At 37.1% G+C, this 21,062-nt stretch overlaps 2 protein-coding genes and 1 pseudogene across 4 annotated transcripts in view; all 3 read right to left on the bottom strand.

The window, feature by feature from the left end:
* Window positions 1-5,462, bottom strand: part of PRRC1 (proline rich coiled-coil 1) — a 53,780-nt gene extending 48,318 nt beyond the window's left edge. For both annotated transcript variants that reach the window (XM_044662233.1, XM_044662238.1), the window contains exon 1: window positions 5,300-5,462. In XM_044662233.1, the coding sequence (XP_044518168.1) occupies window positions 5,300-5,462 (163 nt within the window). The remainder of the gene's footprint in view (window positions 1-5,299) is intronic.
* Window positions 5,463-5,534: 72 nt separating this feature from the next.
* On the bottom strand, window positions 5,535-6,229 carry LOC123235999 (annotated as a pseudogene).
* An 11,362-nt stretch (window positions 6,230-17,591) lies between these two features.
* MEGF10 (multiple EGF like domains 10) overlaps window positions 17,592-21,062 on the bottom strand; it is a 114,401-nt gene continuing 110,930 nt past the window's right edge. For both annotated transcript variants that reach the window (XM_044662215.1, XM_044662222.1), the window contains 2 exons: window positions 19,193-19,399; window positions 17,592-17,864 (listed from right to left, as the gene is read on the bottom strand). In XM_044662215.1, the coding sequence (XP_044518150.1) occupies window positions 17,695-17,864; window positions 19,193-19,399 (377 nt within the window). In that variant the 3' untranslated portion in view covers window positions 17,592-17,694. The remainder of the gene's footprint in view (window positions 17,865-19,192; window positions 19,400-21,062) is intronic.

The raw sequence follows: 21,062 nt of genomic DNA, 5'->3' as shown, positions 1-21,062 counted from the left end.
CCCCCTGGGCAGTCCTAAGCAAAGTGTTTTTTGTGATTGGGCACATAAACTAGAGGAAGGCACAAGGAAGTGATGCAAAAGAAGTACCTTTAAAAGTGTGAGGGGGGTGAAGGGAGGAAGGTAAAAGGTAGGTCAGGAGGAAGGAAGGAGAGAAGAAGGTAGAGAAAGGAAAAGGAAGGTAGCCAGCCCAGGCAGGGGGAAATTGACCAGAGCCCTTCAGGGCTCAAATAAAAGATGAAAGAGCAACTTTAGCTAGGCTTTATTTATATTAGGAAAGGGAAAGTCTAGGAAAAACTAGGAGGTAGATAGAAAGGGAAAAAGGCACCAAGAGAGAGAGATCAGGGTAGATGGCATCAGCCAGCCTCTAGGCTCCAGAGAGCTATCCAGAGCTCAGGGTAGAGAATGAAAAGGCACCAAACTGTCTCTTTTATACTTTCTCCGACACTTAGTGGGAAGTGTCAGGGGAAGTTGTAGCAGAGAGCCCTGGGAGTTGTAGTCTTCCAGGGCTTACAACCATTTCAAATCACACAAAATGGAGTGACAACTTCCTGTGAGGCAGTTCTTGTTCATTTCTTGGAGCTGGAGCTTGGGTTGAAGATGCTGCTTGCTGGACCTGAGACCTTGGTGAGACTGTTCTTAAATCTTTCCCTTTGTACTATCACATGGTGAGTGTTTAAGACTGACTCCTTCCAGGATCAGGCCCTTGGCCCAAGGTTGAGAACTAATTAGCCCTGCCTGGGTTGAGCCAGGGGTCAGAGAAAATTACTTAATGTGTTAAGCTAGACCTTTTACTCTACCCTCTTCTCATCTCTCTACTTCCACTCTCTCCTATATTTTATAAATAAATTACTAAAAATCATTTTAGAATTTATATTTATTCAATTTATTTATTCAATTCTTGGCAGCCACCCCTTTAAATATTTAGTCCAACCAAAACCATAATGTCTCCCCTTTACAGTGGCAAAGAACTGAAAATTGAGGGATGTCCATCAATTAGGGAATGGTTGAATAAGTTATGGTATATAATTGTAATAGAATTAATGCTATTGTACTATAAGAAATGACAGCAGGATGGTTTTTTTAAAAAAATCTAGACTTACATAAACTGATGCAGAACCAGAAGAACAATGCACATGGTAAACAATACTGTTTGATAAACAATTGTGAATGACCTAGTTATTTTCAGCAATAAAGTGATCCAAAGACAGTCTTTAAGACTGATGATGAAAAATGCAATTTGCCTCCAAGAGAAAGAATTGATGAATCTGAATGTAAACCAAAATATACATATTTCAATTTCTTCTTTTTTCTGTTGGAGATGTCTTCCACAAAATGACTGCTATGAAAAATGTTTTACATTATTGCACATGTAAAATCTGTATGAAATTGTTTACCATCTCGGAGGAGCAAAGGAAGGATAGAAGGGAAAAGAAAGTCAAAATTTTTTTTGAAAAACAAACAAAAAAACCTTCAAATGTTAGGCAGCTAGGTAGCTCAGTGGATAGAGAGCCTGGCCTAAAGATAAGAGGTATTCAAGGGGGTTCAAATTTGGCCTCAGATACTTCCTAGCTGTGTGGTCCTGGGCAAGTTCCTTAACCCCAATTGCCTAGTCTTCACCATTGTGCTGCTTTGGAAATGAAACTTAGTATCAATTCTAAGACAGAAGGTAAGATTTTTTAAAAAAATGAATGTTAAAAATTGTTTTTACATGTAATTGGGAAAAAATAAAATATTAAAAAACAAAACTGGTTCTACTTTAACTCTTTGAATAGTTAAAACTATAAAAGTAAAAAATAGTTTACAGAGTTAAAATAGAACCAATTTTGTTTTTTAAGATGCAAGAAAGTAAACAAGAAATCTCCCTTGTAGGTACCTAAGTCACCTTGGTGGCATCTCCAACTCTTCACTCTTGCTCACTCCATATAGCCAATTCACTGTCAAATCTTGTCATTTCTACTTTCATATGTACCAAAGACCCCTCTCTCCTCATTCACAGCACCCTAGTTCAAGCCCTTCAGGCCATTGACCTTAAACTACTAACAGAGTCTCTTCTAATTTCAATTCATGTCCCTTTAAACTCCAGGATCAAATATAACTGTTAAAATTCTTCATGACCTGGCTCCTTCCTACTTTTCTAGGCCACTTTCCTTCCCTCTACTCAGTTTCCAGTCTCCATGTTTTTCTCCCAAAGCTAGAACAACTCTCAAATATGTCCCTTCTCCCCTCTTTACTTCTTTGGTGGAAGAGAGTGTCTGGTGACTGACCTTTTCTGGTTCATGGAGGAGTGTTGGAATGCTGAGACCCTGGTGAAATGGCTTTAAATATCTTCTTTGAATTCCACGTGGTGAGTTTAAAGACTGACTGGATATTCTCATGCCTGGACTATTAGAATAGTCTATAAGTTGTTTGCCTGCCACAAATCTCTCCCTATGGCAGTCAGTCCTCTAATTAGCTGCCAAAATGACATTCCTAAAGTGCTGGTCCAACTATTTCACCCCCTACTAAATAAAACTTCAGTGATTCTCTATCAAGTCCAGAATCAAATACTAAATACTGTTTGTCATTCAGTCTCTCATAGAGACAGCTGGGTAGCTCAGTGGATTGAGAGCCAGAATAAGAGGTCCTAGGTTCAAATCTGACCTCAGTCACTTCCTAGCTGTGTGACCCTGGGCAACTCACTTAACCCTCATTGTTTAGCCCTTACTACTCTTCTGCCTTGGAACCAATACTGAGTATTGATTTTAATATGGAAGGTAAGGGTTTAAAAAAAAAAAAAGCCTTTCATAACCTAGTCTCCACTAATTTTTTTTATATGCTTATACCTTATAGGCTCTCTCACTTCCACCTGTTTATCCCTATATTCTTCAATCCAGTAATACTGGCCTCCTGGCTGTTGTGTAGTTTTGTTGTTGTTGTTTTTTTAAACACAAGACACTAATCTCTTACATCTAGGCATTTTCTGTAGAATCCCCACCAGGAATATTCTACTTCTTCATTTACCCCTCCAGGATTCCAGACTTTCTTCAAGTACCAACTAAAATTCTAGCTTCTGCAGGAAGCCTTTACCAATCCCTCTTAATACTAAATTCCTCCTCCATATAATTTCAAGTTTATCTTGTATATAGATTTTTTATATAATTGTTTGCATTTTGCACCCCCCATTAAACAGAGAGCTTCTCAAGAGTAGGGTTGGTTTGTTTTTTTTTTTTTTTTGTATTCCCAGCACTTAGCCCAGTGCCTGATCATTAGAATCTTTGGTTTCCCTTAAAACTCAATTGGAGTTTTCTATATGAAGCCTTTCCTGATGCTGTTAGTATCCCCTCCCCAATCACTGCATTAGTTCCTTAGAGGGAAAGAACTGTTTCAATTTTGCATTTGCATCCTTACTTTGTTTAGTGTCTTGACTAAGTAGCCACTTGGTAAAGATTATTGAATAAATGCTTCAATAAATTATAAAAGCACATACAAGAAGTTTTTAAATAAATCTTAATACTTAATCTTAATCTCATACTTCAGGAATGTTCGATGGCTTTATCTCCAATCAGGCAAAAATGGATTGTTCTTTCAGTTTCTCTAGGGTAACTGAAAAAAAAAATTAAAAACAAAAAACGATAGGGCGTAATGGACAAACAGCTGAACTATCCAGAAAGGCCTGGGTTCCCGTTCCAACTCTGTCACGTAAGAATTGTGTGACCCTGATCTCTCCGTGATCTAGTCTTTTCCGGAAGACAATAATATGCAGCAAAGGTGAGGAACTGCATTGGAGGAAATCACAGATTTCCAGTCGAAATTCTTATAACCATTAAAATACGGACTGGGTGGACTGAAGGGTCCGGTAGATGAACTAGGTTTCTCCGTCTTAACTTGGAGTGCCCCACATAAGAAGCCGCGTAACTCCATTTCCCAGAAGAGAAGCGGGCACCAGAGCCTTGCCATCCATCTACAAGCTGTGCCACGTCTCCTAGAGGTTGGTGTCAGATCCCTCCCTCCCTTCCCACAGCCAAATTACCAGACGAGCAGTCTGGGAGGCCCCGAGCCTCTTCCTCATTAGCTCCAGGCCCCATTTGAGGCTCGATCTCCAAAGGTTTCCAAGTAGGACACCCTTACCAAAGCTCCTTTACTGAACCCTCTACCCCGGCGGCGAGCATCCCATCCCCCCAAGTGATGGCCCCTCAGCCCTCAGTGCCGCGAGCCAGCCAGCACCAGAGCCCGCGGAAGCCCGGAGTCTGGGACCTCCGCCCCATTCCGGGGTGTTGGGAGGGAGCTGTGGCCCCGTCAGTCCCACCACTGCTCACCTGAGGTCGGGACAACAGGGTGGGGGAGGGGCGGCGGAGGGGGCACCGGGGTGAAGCGGGAGGAGGATTGGGCACGTAGCGCGACGGGACCAGACGATGCCCAGGCAGCCCCCGGTCCAGTGTCGGCACCCAAAGCAGCCCACTCCACCTCCAAAATGGCCGGCGGCAGTGACGCACTGCCTGCCACGTAAGCCCTCCCGGCCCTTCCTCTACCCCGACTTTCCGATCCAGCTCAGTCCCTGCTAGCTAGGGTAGGTTTGAATTGGCTGCTGAACCGCTCTTTGGGCCGCGGGACGTGGCAGCAACCCGGACTCAGGGCAGCCTCTGCTCTCCCCACATTTCCAATGTCCCCTACGGAGCCAGGGCTCAGGGTTCCCCACGGTGTAGTGATGTCATCCCAGAACACGCAGAACCAAAACCTGGAGGTTGATCTGAGAGGTCCGTAAGGCTCCTCTAATTAGATAATTTGTGAATACCTTACTTAAATGCTTTTCAGTCGTTCATCCACAAGATCACATTTAAACATTCGAATGCACCTTAGAGCTTGTCCAGAACCAGAAAAGGCACTTTCTTCCCAAATCTCCTTCAGTAGCCACGTGAATTTGGATCACAAATAAGAACAATAAAGAATATCCTCCTGAGGCTCTGGGCATTAGAGTTCCTTTGACTCCAGAGCCAAAACTCATTTCCCTGTATAAAACTGTCAAGTCAACTAGCATTTAAGCCTCTCTAGAGTGTCAAGATACATTCAATAGAGATCAGCTGGTGATCTTGGTTTTTTTTTTTTTTGATTGTTGTTTGGTTGGTTTTTTACATTAAGTGGCACTTTATTGGAACACAAAACAGTTATTACAGAATGAGACAAGATCTCTTTTTGGAAGGGGGAAGAAGAGTGAGTGCCTGATTCGTTTCTACCCCACACCCCTCCCTGGCTTCCCCTTTCAAGGGACATACATCCCATTTTACACACATTAACTTCAACGAAAGCATTTAAAAAAGCATACCCTCCTGTTCCCCAAGAACTAGCGTTCCGTGGAGATGGCACAAGAAGAAATCAAAGCCAATAGAACATTCACGGATTCCAACTTCTTGTTTCCAGTGTCTCCAAAGTAATAGTGGAACAGAACATTCGATTTCATGTGTAAAGTTTCTTGGTCGCACTAACATCTCAGTTTCAAAGGGTCTGGTTTGACCTCTTCTTTCCTGCTACTCGCCCAGCACAGTCTCAGTCACACTGTGTTACAAGGGTGAACCTTTCTCTTCTATCGGTTCCTCCTTCGGTTCTTCTTTCAGCTCTATTTTCGGCTCCACTTTCAGCACTATTTTCGGTCTCCCCCCCCCCCCTTTTTTTTTTTTTTTTGGTTTCTTTTCGCGTTTGTTTAGCTCCTTCTTGCATTCTTCGAATTTTGCCTTAAACTCCTGGGCATTTTCTGCATTCAGGAATCCATGGCCAACAGCTCTGGCTTTGGACTTTCATCGGCCAATGTGTGTTCCAAACCCAAGCCAGTGATTCGCCCAGATCTTCAGAGTCTTGTCCCGTCTCATGAGGAGCACATCACCTTTCCCTCGCTCTTTCCACTCTGGAAGGTCATTCTTAGACGCAAATCGGAACAGCTTTGCTCGCATCTTAAAGAGCTCTTCTTCATCTTCCTCCAGAGTCTTAATCTCCTGCTCAGGCAGAGAGACGATGGCCTCAAACTGGAGATCGTGGTTGGTATCGTCCATGCTCTCACTGGTTGAATCATGCTCCTCTCCACGAGATTCCTCGGTAGTCACCATCAGAGCGGGAATGGGAGAGGCGAGGCGGCAGAGGCTGCAGAGGAGGCAGCGATGGCTGGTCTCAGTGATGTGAAGGCGGCAGCGGTAGCGTTCGATTCGTCCTCGTCTCGCTCTGGCACTACCCGTGATCTTGTAACTTTACAGTGGGACAGAGACATTTCCTCCGATTGTTAAGTCATATTGAAGGGAAATGATTAATTAAGGTCAACCGAAATCAGCTGATGAGCTTGTTAACTCTTAAAGGTGCAGGGATTTTTCTTTGGTTAAGTAAAACAGATAAGAAATGCTTAATTAAGGTCAATGAATAGGGGAGTCGTCTCAAAAAGAAAGGAACTAAGGTTAAGGACTGGGAAAAGCTTCTTAGAGATGAGATGGGACTTGAAGAAATCTTAAGTCCCAGATGAGGCGGAGGAGTGTTTCAGCCAATGAAAATGCCTGGAGTAAGGAGATGGAATGTCTTGTGGGACACCTCCTTTCCAATGTTAACACTACCCACTAACTCTGGGATATTCCTCTATCAGTTCAGAGTTCAATTAAAATTTTTTGTTTTGAATTTGACAAATAGCAACAAATATAAATATTAACATAGGCAAAAAATTCTCACCCCAGATCCCCCTTTTTCTTTCAACTCCCACTCACTTTGACAGACTCAGTCCCCAGAAGACAATTAACTAGTTTACTCCAATATCTTTTATCAGTTGATATCAATTTTCCAGTTAAGAGTTAATTAACTTTTCAAAAGGAGTATTTACTAATATGGTATGTTTAAAATTAAAGTCTGGGATACACTGCCACAAGTACATACAGAAAGTAGGAGTTAAAAAAATACCATAGTCCATGGCACTAATGTAAAAAACAAAATTAATATATATAACTTAAAAAATATTATGGTTTTTTAAAGTTTCATTAGTAGTCTCTAGAAAATAAAAAGCCACATTTATGCTAGCTTAGGCTGCTCAAAAAGTGTGCAGTTCTCTGCGGCCATGCTCCAATAGGAAGTAAAAAAAAAAAAGGAAGAGGAACCCTAGCCCCTCAATTTTATGCCCCTGTCTATGGCAACACATAACTACAGGAAGCCAGTGGGCTCATGGAAAATGTAGTTCAAGGACCCCAAAATTTTCAATAACATCTCCCCCTGAGAGCCATGGAAGACTGGTCTTTCTGATGGACCTTATAAACATAACCAACTTTTAAATTATAGTAATTTGGGGATAAAAAAGAAAAGAGGACAAAACCAATGATGCAGTGATTGCTAGGTGCATTGACAAAAAGCCAATTAGGGAGCAGTCCCCTTCAGAATAAGAGTGTATATTCAAAACAAATGCATTCAATCCCCCACAGTTCAATCAAGTGCAGTATAGGGTCTCTGCAGATATCTTCATGGTGCCTTCTCCAAAGAGTTCACTTTCTGGATTTGGGGAGGTAGTGAATTTCTTATCCTGAAATTACTCTCAAAAGAATTTAAACCTTACATTATAGGATAATAATAATACCTCCCTGAGGAGAATAATAACACATTCCCCCCTGAGGAGGATGACAAAACCCAGATCAGCTAAAGATACATGGCTGAGTTATGGGGGTGTATGAGTCAATTATCAAAAGAAATCCCAAACCATCAAAAAATCCAAATAAAAGAGAAAAGATAATTTGTGGATGAAATATAAAATGCCAAAGTCTTATGTGCAAAAATGTAAATAAAGGAAAAATAAACTTATAAGAAGTCCTTGAATCACGTCCCAATTACAGTGATTTAAGCAATTGTGCACTTACCCAATCAGTAGCCAAGACTATAGAAAGTATCCATATTATGAGAGAAAAAAGGTCTAGATTTTTGTGTGAAAGGGAAGTATCATTCCCTGGTCTGATTTGCCTTCATTCTCAGGGATAGAGAAGCCAGGATGATAGCCAACCTTTGGTATTTGACTAGGATGTGGCTCAGGGAAAGCTGGCTTCTAACATATGTCAGAACAGCCATGATTTCCAACCCCAAACAAGTTCAAGTCCTTTTGTATTGGCATAGAAATTCATCAATCCTACCTGGATTGGTTTGGTCTTTTTTGACCTTGTGCTCCTAGGCACTGTACAGGTTCTCATTAATCCCATTGGGATTGGTTGGTCTCCTTGACCTTGTGCTTTTTTGTACTGTATAGTGGTTCTTTTGTCCCCTTCTCCTGGAATCAGACACAAACATTAATCACAATCTCATAATATTTATCAATTTGAATTGGAGGCTGATCTACTTACTGGACCTGAGACCTTGGAATTGGTGAGACTGTTCTTAAATCTCTCCCTTTGAACTACCACGTGGTGAGTGAAAAAGGCTGATTCCTTCCTGGAATTTTTCTGAAGGGACTCTCCTCTTAAGAGAGGCTTTGTGACTGAAGTCTTTGCTTTATTCATCCCCGGGCCCTTGGCCCTCAGCTCAAGACTTAGGCCTCTCTGGCTGTGGACTGCCTGGGTTGATCCAGGGGCCAGAGCAAAATACTTAGCATGTTAAGTTAGATATCTTGCCCTATCCTCTCTCTGATTTTCTTACTTTCATTCTCTCTTCCTATTTGTAAACAAACTACCATAAAAGTCATTTTGACTTGAGTCTTTCATTTGGAATTGAATCAATTCCTGGTGACCACCCCCTTTAAATATTTAGTCCAACCATAATTTTTTACTCTTTACACTAGGGAAAATCTACATTGCAATATTCTTGTTATTTTTTTACTATGTAGCTCCTACTATTTGTAGAAACTAAGAAGACAAGATTTCCAGCCATTTCTATACTATGCTTCTTGTACTCCAGTCATCATTCTTGTCCTTTTCCCAACCAGATCTTGGAATCTACCCCTGGGTTGCCAGGTTCTCAAATTATTGCCTCATCTTTCTTGGAACCGGCTTGGATCTCATTTTTGGAACATCTTCACATCAACCTGCCTTCACTCTCCTTTAGTTATTCCCTTTTGCATGTTATTTTTCCTCTTTAAAATATAACTCTTTTGAATGAAAACATAACAACTTGTATCTCCTTCTCTTAGAAGAGAGCCTGGCACTGAAATTATTTATCTGCCTACCTATCAAGCAATCATCTATCTTTCTGTCTAGACTTTTCAATTTTCTATTCCCCTAATGGATTTGGTTAGTGTCAGTTAGAACTGAGTCCTATGTTAAAATTAAGAAGTTGAAATGAGGTTATGTTTTATTTAAATTATGGTGAAGAAAATTGATTGAAAGTTTGTGTCTCAAAATGATGATGCTAAAGAGTGGTACATAATCTCTTAACTTTATTAGCATTGAGTAAATTTTGCATAGCTTTTTTTATCAAAACTTTTACCAAGTTATTTTTTCTCATAAAATTTTTTGTTTTCTTATTTTGGTCCATTTTAATACATAAGAATAATTTGTTTTTGTTTATGTGACAATCCATCTATGAGTAGGTGAGGATTAATATAGTTTAGTTGATGAGTTAATGTCTTATGGTTTGTCTCATCAAGCATTCTTAATAGCTTTAATCTAATGTCAAACTGAAGTGGAACTGGATCCTTCATAGACTATATATTGACCTAGAAAACCACAAATAAACATTATACATACTTAGATTTTTTTAAAATTTATTTTGTTAAACATTTCCCAATTATATTTTGATCTGGTTCTGTATCTACTTGGGACATTTGTCAGCCTATTCAGCTCAACTTTGACACTTGGCTTAAGTTACCATAAAATAGGAACTTTTTTAATGTCAGAAATGAAAAGGGTATGGGGGCAGCTGGGTAGCTCAGTGGATTGAGAGACAGGCTTAGAGACAGGAGGTCCTAGGTTCAAATCTGGCCTCAGACACTTCCCAGCTGTGTGATCCTGGGCAAGTCACTTGACCCCCATTGCCTACCCTTACCACTCTTCTGCCTTGGAGCCAATATACAGTATTGACTCTAAGATGGAAGATAAGGGTTTAAAAAAAAAGAAATGAACAGGGTTCACACATCATGAAAAAATGTTTAGATTACATAAGATTTTTTGGTGATATTAAATTCTAAATTAAACTCAATATGACTAAAGAAAAATATCAGATTTATATTTTCATATCTGAAACTTGTTATAGTTCAATTGTCATTCAAACAACTAGACATTCTCTATCTTAATGCATATGTATTAAGTGTATATAAAAGTGACCAGAACATCTCATTTCCCCCTAGAAGACAGAGTGGCTCTTGAACATCTGTGAAATGGTTTGATTTACTCTGTTGTCTATAATGTTTTGAAATTATCATATTTTTTGAAGTATATGAATAATGTAGCAAAACAGTCATCCTAAGCAGTATATTCATTACAAAACTTCACAGGAGAGCAGTAGCCTTTATATCCACATCTATTTCTAGTCATAACAAACACTTTTCATTTCCAACTGAATGAAAAAAGAAACATTTTCCTGACCTATTTCCAGAGAATAAGAGACAATCATTTTGCATCCCTAATGAAATTTTGAAGAATTTCTTTTTTAACAGAATCAATCTAGAGGCCTCTACGTGCAACTCCTGACATTTCACACAAATAGACTTGATTGCCCTTTGGGGACTACTGGTAGAACATGATAGAAATCACTGGTGTCCAAATTGTATGATAGTCCAGGAAATGTCAGAGTCCTATAAGAAATTCACAGATGCCTTGGACAGGGCACAAGTAATGGGGGAAGGTACTATGCAATATTTCCCAATTTTAAAAAATTAAATGTTTGTACTTTTACCGCTCAGACTCCCAATTTTCCCTAGAGTTTTGGGATATGACTTTTAAATAACAGGAAGGAAGGTTTTCTTATATCCTTACAATGTCCAACACAATAATCATCCATAGTCGTCATTCAAGAAATGTGGTGGTGGTGGTGCGGTTGGCGATAATGGTATTTATTCATTTTTCCATCTATCTTTTTTTAATTCAAAGATATTTTATCTTCCCAGTTATACATAATAAATATTTTGACATACATTTTCTGAAATTATAAGATCCAAATTGTCTCCCTCCCTTCTTCCCTTCCCCCTCTCAGAGATGGTAAGCAATTTGATCTGGGTTATACACATATTATCATGCAAAACATACTTCCATATTGGTCGCTGTTGCAAGAGAATACTCACATAAAACCAAAACCCCAAAATAAAACTATAAATAACGAATGTGAAAAATAGTGTGCTTTCATTTGCATCCTACTTCAACACTTTCCTCTGGCAGTGGATTGGAGTCTTTGTCATAAGTCCTTCAAATTGTCCTGGCTTTGTATTGCTGACAGTAGCTAAGTCTTTCACAGTGGATCATTGTACAATTGATACTGTGTACAGTGTTCTCCTGGTTCAACTTATTTCAATCTGCATTAGTTCATGTAGGTCTTTCCAGCATTTTCTGAAATCATCCTGCTCATTGTTTCTTTTTTTCCCTCATCAAACTGAATTTTTATTAGACCCTTTCTTACAAATAAAAGTAGTATTTATGGATCCTTAGAAGCCTTTGACAACTTTGTAAATATACCTTATTGTATTAGCACAATGTTTGCCTGAGCCGAGGTTCTTTTTTTTTTTTTTTGTCATTACTATTTTTATTTTTAATTATTTTTCCATGGTTACAAGATTCATGTCCTTTCCCTCCTTTCTCCCCTCCCACTTCCCATAGCTGACGTGCAATTCCACTGGGTTTTACATGTGTCATTGATCAAGACCCATTTCCATATCATTGATATTTGCACTAGGGTGATCGTTTAGAGGCTATATCTCCAATCATATCCCCATTGACTCATGTATCAAGTGGTTGTTTTTCTTCTGTGTTTCTACTCCCACAGTTCTTCCTCTGAATGTGGATAGTATTCTTTTTTTTTTTTTTAGATTTTTAAAAATTTTTATTGCCATTAAACAGCATTTCCAAACAAAAACAAAATATGTAAACAAAAAATTAGGCTAGCTTTATACCATTAGCATAAAATTCTAAACTTTCATTCAAAACATTTGTCATGCTATTTGAACTTCTCTTCCCTTGTGTGAATTTACAAATATTGCAATGGCCATTAAGAGATTATTGCTAAACCAACACTCTCATGAACCTTATTTCTCCTCCAAAACTGTCAAAAAATATAGGTCTATTTATTCATCCTGAGAGTCCATCTCTTCTGTCTCAAAACTTGGTTGTCCATTTTTTTTCATTATTTTCAGCATTGTTTCTCTTTATTGTTGTATCAATTTAAATTCTTGATTCTGCCCATTTCACTCAGCATCAGTTCACAATACCAGGATTCTTACTAGATTTCTCTGGACTCCTGTGTTTCTATTCCAAACTTCATACTCAGTTCTGGTCTTTCCATCAAAAATGCCTGAAAATCTTCTACTGTATCAAATGTCCACTTTTTCCCATACATGATTATGCTCAGTTTTGAAGGATAAATTATTCTAGGTTGTAAACCCATATCTTTTGCCTTTCTAAATATTATATTCCAAGATTTCCTCTCATTTACTGTTGAAGCTGCAAAGTCTTGTGTGATCCTAATTGTAAATCCTTGGTATTTGAACTGTTTCATTCTTGATTCTTGTAATATTTTCTCTTTGATATGTGAATTCTGAAGCTTAACTATGACATTCCTGGGAGTTTTCATTTGGAGATTTCTTATAGGAGGTGATCTATGAATTCTCTCAATTTTCACCCTGCCTTCCAGTCCTAATAAATCTGGGCAGTTTTCATTCATGATTTCTTGAAATACAGTATCCAAGCTTTTTACTATATCGGTGTTTTCAGGGAGCCCGATAATTTTAATATTATCTCTTCTTGACCAGTTTTCCAAATCAGTTGTTTTTGTTACCAGATATCTTACATTTTCTTCTTCCAGTTTTTCAATCTTTTGATTTTGTTCCAATATTTCTTGCTGTCTTGAAGAGTCATTGACTTCTGTTTGATCTATTCTTGCTTGCAAGAACTCTACTTTTTGGGCAAGGTCTTCCACATGCTCTTCTAACCTATTTATTCTACTTCCAATTCTTTCCTCCATGACTCTTATTTCACTTTTTATCTCTTCCTTCATTTGTTCTAAGAATTGATGAAATTCTTCTGGAAAATCTATTTTTTCCTTTAAGTTTCTAGGTAGAGTTGGTAGAGACTTGCTGATTCCTTCATCTTGAGGATCACTGGATTTGATACTGGTTGTTATTTTCATCTTTAATTTATTCATCTCTCCAGATTTAGTTCCTGAAATGGGATTTTTCCCTTTAAATGTGTCCCAGGAGCTATGTCCCGGAAGTTCTTGACTATTTCTGTAGGGTCTTATCTTGAACCCCATGTATTTTGGCACTGACATCCTAAGATTAGGCCTCTTTGGATTTTTAAAAGTTCAGAACTGGATCTACAGGATCTAGTTTCAGGAACCTCAAGAGCTCCTGGTACTGGGCTATACAGTTTTGATAGCTGTGGACAGCTACTATTCTTAGCACCATAGAACTTCCTAGCTCTCTTCCTAGCTTTTGCAAAGGAAAAAAAGTCTCTTGATGCTTTCCTTTTGCAGGCTACAGTTTACTTTTACTCCTTACTCTTTGATTAGACTAGGAGATGTAGATATTGGGTTTTATTACCAGTCCCTCCCCCTGCCTCTTCTGTTGCCTGGCAGACTTGTGCCGTTGAGGTGCAAGAAGTCTCTCACTGACTTATCATTTCTCAATGGATTTTAGTGATATGAGGACATCAAGGTTAGGAGTATATACATGGTAAAGACTTCAGGGTTTCTTGGAGTAGATAGTCTTCTGGAAATGTTCAAGAAAGAATTCTTGTCCAGAAATGAGTTGACTTAGATGACCTCTTTGAACTATGATTCTAATTTCACACAGTTAAGAGCCAGAATTCAAACTTAGGTCCTTCATCCACTTTAGCATGTAGCTGCTTCTTGCCCTCTCATTTTATACGTGAGAAAAAGCACTATTATTCAAAAGAAGTCATTCCCCCTAAAAGTTCCTCTTGGGTGTAACTGGAATTCCTATTCCCAAAATTCACTTCACTCAAAGGGTCTATTAATTTGTCCAAGATTAGAGGATCTGAATGTGGATAGTATTCTTTCTCATAAGTCCCTCAGAATTGTCCTGGATCATTGCATTGCAGCTGGTAGAGAAGCCCATTACATTAGATTGTACCACAGTGTATCAATCTCTGTGGACAACATTCTCCTAGTTCTGCTCCTTTCATTCCACATCAATTCCTGGAGGTCTTTCCAGTTCACATGGAATTCCTCCAGTTCATTATTCCTTTGAGCACAATAGTATTCCATCATCAACAGATACCACAATTTGTTCAGCCATTCCCCAATTGATGGAAATGCCCTCATTTTCCCATTTTTTGCTACCACAAAGAGTGTGGCTATAAATATTTTTGTACAAGTCTTTTTCCTTATGATCTCTTTGGGGTATAAAGCCAGCAGTGGTATGGCTGGATCAAAGGGCAGGAAGTCTTTTTTAATGCCCTTTGGGCATAGTTCCAAATTGCCATCCTGAATGGTTGGGCCAATTCACAGCTCCACCAGCAATGCATTTATGTCCCAATTTTGCCACATTCCCTCCAACATTCATTACTCTCCCCTGCTATTATTTTAGCCAATCTGCTATGTGTGAGGTGGTACGTTGGAGTTGTTTTGATTTGCATTTCTCTAGTTATAAGAGATTTAGAACACTTTTTCATGTGCTTATTGATAGTTTTGACTTCTTTATCTGAAAATTGCTTATTCATGTCCCTTGCCCATTTATCAATTGGGGAATGGCTTGATTTTTTTTGTACAATTGATTTAGCTCCTTATAAATTTGAGTAATTAGACCTTTGTCAGAGATTTTTGTTATATTTTTTCCCAATTTGTTGCTTCCCTTCTAATTTTGGTTGCATTGGTTTTGTTTGTACAAAACCTTTTTAACTTAATGTAATCAAAATTATTTATTGTACATTTTCCAATTTTTTCTAACTCTTGCTTGGTCTTAAAATCTTTCCTTTCCCAAAGATCTGACAAATATACTATTCCATGTTCACCTAATTTACTTATAGTTTCCTTCTTTATATTCAAGTCATTCACCCATTCTGAGTTTATCTTGGTGTAGAGGGTAAGATGTTGATCTAAACCCAATCTCTTCCGTATTATTTTCCAGTTTTCCCAGAAGTTTTTGTCAAATAGTGGATTTTTGTCCCAAAAGCTAGGCTCTTTGGGTTTATCATAGACTGTCTTGTTGAGGTCACTTACTCCAAGTCTATTCCACTGATCCTCCTTTCTGTCTCTTAGCCAGTACCATATTGTTTTGATGATCACTGCTTTATAGTACAGTTTAAGATCTGGCACTGCTAGGCCACCTTCTTTCACATTTTTTTTTTCATTATTTCCCTTGATGTTTTTGATCTTTTGTTCTTCCAAATGAACTTTGTTAGTTTTTTTCTAATTCAGTAAAAAAATTTCTTGGTAGTTTGACAGGTATGGCACTAAATAAGTAAATTAATTTGGGTAGGATTGTCATTTTTATTATGTTAGCTCGTTCTACCCATCTCATTGTTTCTTATAACACAATAGTATTCCATCACCAACATGTACCACAATTTGTTCAGCCATTCCTCAGCTGATGGACAAGCCCTGAGTTTCTAACTCTTTGCCACCACAAAAAGAGTTTCTATATATATTTTTGTACAAGTAGGTCCTTTTTCCTTTTTTTATGATCTCTTTTGGATATAGATCTAGTAGTGGTATTACAGGATCAAAAGTAACACACAGTTTTATAGCCCTTTGGGCATAGTTCCAAATTGCCCTCCAAAATGGTTAGACCAGTTTACAATTCTACCAACAACATTAGTGCCCTAATTTTGACACATTCCCTCCAACATTTATCACTTTCCTTTACTGTTATATTGGTCAACCTAATAGGTGTGAGTTGGTACCTCAGAGTTGTTTTAATTTGCTTTTCTCTAATAAATAATGATTTAGAATATTTTTTCATATGATTATTAATAGCTTTGATTTCTTCATCTGAAAATTGCTCGTTCATATCCTTTGACCATTTGTCAAATTAGGAATGACTTGTATTCTTATAAATACTCAAGATATATGTTGAATGATTAATATTTGAACCATTATATAGATCACATCTTATGAACTTTGGGAAACCCATAAATCATGGCATATTGTCTTATATCAGGGAGTTCCTTCCTCATTAGCACACCCTTGATGGATAAGAAAATCAAGATTTTATCTAGAAAGGGAGTCTAGTTTTCTTGAATAACATTCTATATCCTAAAAAGAATCATCATGGAGAGTTGGAAAAAGCTGTCATGAACCAATTTCATCATTAATACAATAGCATACTTCTCTGATATAAGTAAAATCTTCTCATATTAGTTATAACATTCTTTCAGGGGACCCTATAAATTGGAAGAGAGTTGACAGCTTTATGGGTCTTTCTAGACTGCCACTGTTTAGAGGCCAACATAAAGACACTAGAACAATTGACATCCCTCCCCTCTGATAGAAGGACTAAAGAAAAGATAAGTATCAAAAACACAAGAAAAATTAACATTTGATATATTTTCAGTAACGATTCAGTCACAATAAAACACAGTTTAAAATACACAATTTAAAATATTTTCATGAAAAATTGGTTATGCATCAAGTTATTAGCAATGCAAAAGACCAGCTTAAGCATAGTTATCCTATATCAACTATCAATAACTTTTTTTTGACAAATATGAACAAAGATCTTGTAGTCATTTGTAAGGAAAAGAATCATTAAAACTCTTTATAATTATTCTATATCACTAATGTTACAAAACTGAAACTTTTTCTTATTTTAAGTTTATAGCATTCATCACATCCTGCTTCATTTAATGCACACATTCAATCCATTTTTCAAAAATAAAATGATTCATTTACATATTTATGAAATAATTGTTCTATGTTAATGGGTTTCTATTATTGGAGATGTGCATAGGACTTGTGACTAGAAGAGAATGTCTTGGTACACTTTAGTGTCCTTTGATTCAAACATCACTTCCTGGTTCATCTGTGACGCTGTTCTTTGTAATTTTTGCTATTAAAAACCATTCTAGGTTGTGTATCTCTGCAGCTTAGTTTAGACTTGACATTCTCATATTTTTGTTCACTTTTTATTTGCATCATGTAATTGTTTGCAGACTGTCAGGCTCATGTTATATCCTTTTCCTGGAATAATAGCATCTTTCGATACATGAGGCCATGGCAGTATGGCTAGATTCAGGAGACTTGTTTTTTCGCTTAGTATTTGGTGATTAAAATTATCTTTTGGAACTAAGTTATTTGAAAGATTGCATAATCCTGTGTATAGCTCTCTAATAGGAAGGAGGAAGCTGAAGACAAAGTTTATTCTCTATTTTCATTGGGACTCCTATGTAAAGTTCTTCTGCAAATAAGTGCTTTTAAATTGTGTTATGTCAATGTGTTTCTGAAAAAGAACATCTCTTCAGTCTATCACTTACTAAGCACTTTAAACAATTACAAAACTCTGAGATCCTTGGTTAATATTTAGCATTTATCTATCACATTGATTAGCATCCAAATAAGGTGACAAGTTACTAGGAGAACTAGAGTTCTTAAAAATGTTCTATTGTGTCCAATAAAGTATGATCATTCACTGCTGCTGCTAGTGACCTCTTTCTTAGGGAATGATGACGTGTCTCGAACTGGCAATAAATCATAATGACATGGAATGTGGCTGTTCTTTGGAAGGTCATATGGATCTTGGCTGAGAGGTCCATTATTGCTGAATACTTCTTGTATGGTAATCATTGTAGGTTCTGTGATAATCAAGAACATTTACAAATTTACAAGAAATGTATAAAAAATGACAAATTTGAATAGCAAAGAATGAAACATTTCTAGCAAATATGAAACATTAAGGAGGGCTTTTAAATAAAAATACAGAAATGTATAATTTTGAATTCCAAATAATTGATTTAATCAAATTATTTTGCTATTGTTGAGATGAAGTTACAGTATTTGTTAATTGTCATAATTAACATTGGAATGCAAAAGGATGACAATATTGTTGGAACAGAGTTGTCAAGTGACTCAACAACAAACTTAATAACACATCAAATTACTATTTGAATTATAGATTTAGAGATGGTAGGGAGCATAGAGATCATCTAAATCTACCTTCTCATTTAACTGAGGAGGAAATTCAAGCTGAGAAGAGTGAAACTGACAAAGTGACAGAAATGCAATTTAAATTCAGAGCTTCCAGCTTTCTCTACACTGCATTGGACTATGTACCTCAGCTCCCAAGACCCCTCTAATATACAGATATTCCAAAAATGAATCTTTGGGGAAAAAAAGTCAAGCCATGATTTAAAAAACCCAACTCTCTAGCATCATATTGTTTCAATGATGATGTTCCAAATAAGCTGCATGTATACAAAACTTCACAGATAAAACTACAAATACAAAAGCACAAAATGTAGAAATCAGAAAATGTATACAAAACAATTTACATGTACTCTGCACAGCCGAATACACTGACAGAAATGCAATTTTTAGCAGAATGTATCCCTGATCACTTTCTTTCTCAGTGCTATTACTTTCTTCTTCTCCCAATCTCAAGAAATCAGTATTCTTTTGTTTTCTTTTTCAACCTATTAAAACTAGAGATGTAATTCGTTCTTTATGTTAGGTTAAGCTAACATTATAAAAATGACAGTACCTCCTTAAATTAATTGCTTCATCAGTTCTGTATCAAACTTCCCAAAGAATATTTTATAGCGCTAGAAAAAAATAATAATGTTTATATGGAGGAATAAAAGGTCAAGAATCCCAAGGGTAATAATGAAAAAAGTGAGAAGGGGAGTCTATCAATAAGAGATCTCAAAATTGTATAACAAAGCAATAACTATTAAAATAATAGGAGTGGTTAAAAAAGAATAATTATTGAGACAGAATGGGATGGTTATAAATGATTTGGGAATTAAAGTAATATTTTCTTTAAAAGGTATTATATACCAATTGACTTTGACTACTGCATATAGATTAGGGGAAATGAAATATATTTTTAGTAATTATTCATTAACTGCTCTAGTTTACTTCCAATATAACATGAAGTAATTTAATATTCATTAGGTTCTCTTACCAACTTCATAGACATTCTTATTAGCGGAAGCCAAGCTATTGATCTCCGCATATGGAGAGTCTCTATGTACTGGTGACTTCATTTCCACATAGCCACTCTCAGAGGTTTGAGGTATGAGTACTGGTGGATCTTTGATAGTAGCATATGGATTTTCAGAACTGTTTAGTGAACAGTTACTTGAATTATGGCCAGAATTCTTTACTAAATCTGTGAAAGAAAAAAAAAACAACCCTTCAGGAGTATGTATATTTGATACAAGATTAATAAACTCTCTAAGCAAGAATGCTTTCAAGTAAAATGTAACTGTTGTGATTCCTGAGTATTTATTTCATCTTGTAATAACAAACTACACCACAAACTTCAAAAAAGAATGAAAATCAGTAACTCAGATGACCAAAAGTTTGTGCATCATCACAAGACTATATCTCAAGTATCTCAACATAATCCTAGCCAAATCAGAGGAATTAGAAATAGAAAAGGTTTAAGAGTCTGGAAGAATTTTATCTTTCAGTATGAACAACTATAAATTCCTTGTGTTTTTAATGCTACTCTACATCACTACTACATTATATTGACTCTAAAGGCTACTTTAAAAATCACTACTTCTGCCCTTTAAAATAAAATGTGTAAATTTAACAATCTAAGGTATTTTTAAAGTTGTGGCTTACCAATATTAATGCCTCCCCTCTCAATCCCCCAACCATTTTATGGGCATTATTTTTGTCTTTTTATCTTTAGGGTCTAGCAGCACAAAGTAGGCACTTATTAAATATTTGTTGAATTGAATTTTTTTATCTACTTTTTCAGTTCATCTATTTAGTATTTAAGCCTTTTATAATCTCACTCCAACTTACTTTCCAGATTTATTTTGCATTATCCCTCCTTACAAACTCTATATTCCAGTCAAATTAGTTGACTTGAAGTTCCTCATACATCACATTCCATCTCCCACCTCTGTGACTTTTCATAGGCTATTTTCAGTCAGTCAGTCAACAAGCACTTATTGAAAACTTACTACATGCCAAGGCACTAGGGGATATAAAGAAAGTGCTCTCATTAAGGGGGACAACATGCAAACAACTATGTGTAAATGACACATGTTGGATAAATTGGATAAATTCTCTCTACTGGTAGACTTTTTTCACCTCCCCAAGTGAGTGTGCATTTATTGTATATATCCAATACATATAATATAAAGATCTATGTATAAGGTCTATATGAATAAGGAATAAGGTATTTTTATGGTATACATCCATCTATACTCTTATAACCTCCTTGTCCAACAATCCTTTCATACTCAAAAGCTCCTTTCCCTTTAAGGCAAGGGCTGGTAGGTTTCAATTAGAGTGAAGTCAGTTTCATGTCCCCAAATTCCTTTAGGAATCTTATACAAATGAGTGGTGAGAAACAACCCTTGGTACTCAGAGCTCATGAGTACATTCTGTCCTGACTGGAGGGCAGAGTGGTATGATCCTCCCCAGATCTCTTTTTATGGAGGGGGCCCAGGCTAAGTCTACCTTCATTTCCCACCAGGCTATACTCATGCATATTTTGCGTGTTATTTTCTCCCATTAGACTTGGAAGTTCCTTGAGGGCAACTTCTCTTTCTCAGGTTTGTATCCACAGTCCCTAGCACAATGTCTGGCATTCAGTATGTTTGAATACATTTTTAGTGACCACCTCTGAAACAGATTAGCTACATGATCACATGATTAGCTACAGGTCACATGAGCTTTCAATGTCCATGTAACTTTCTAAGTTTTCTTTCTTCTTTGTTTGTTTGTTTGTTTCTTCCTTCCTTCCTTCCTTCCTTCCTTCCTTCCTTCCTTCCTTCCTTCCTTCCTTCCTTCCTTCCTTCTTTCCTTCCTTC

This window comes from Gracilinanus agilis, chromosome 1, assembly GCF_016433145.1.
Source record: "Gracilinanus agilis isolate LMUSP501 chromosome 1, AgileGrace, whole genome shotgun sequence".
NCBI classification, from domain to species: Eukaryota; Metazoa; Chordata; class Mammalia; order Didelphimorphia; family Didelphidae; genus Gracilinanus; species Gracilinanus agilis.
The sequence above is the reverse complement of the archived record's forward strand: the minus strand, read 5'-3'. Positions and strand labels throughout refer to the sequence as shown.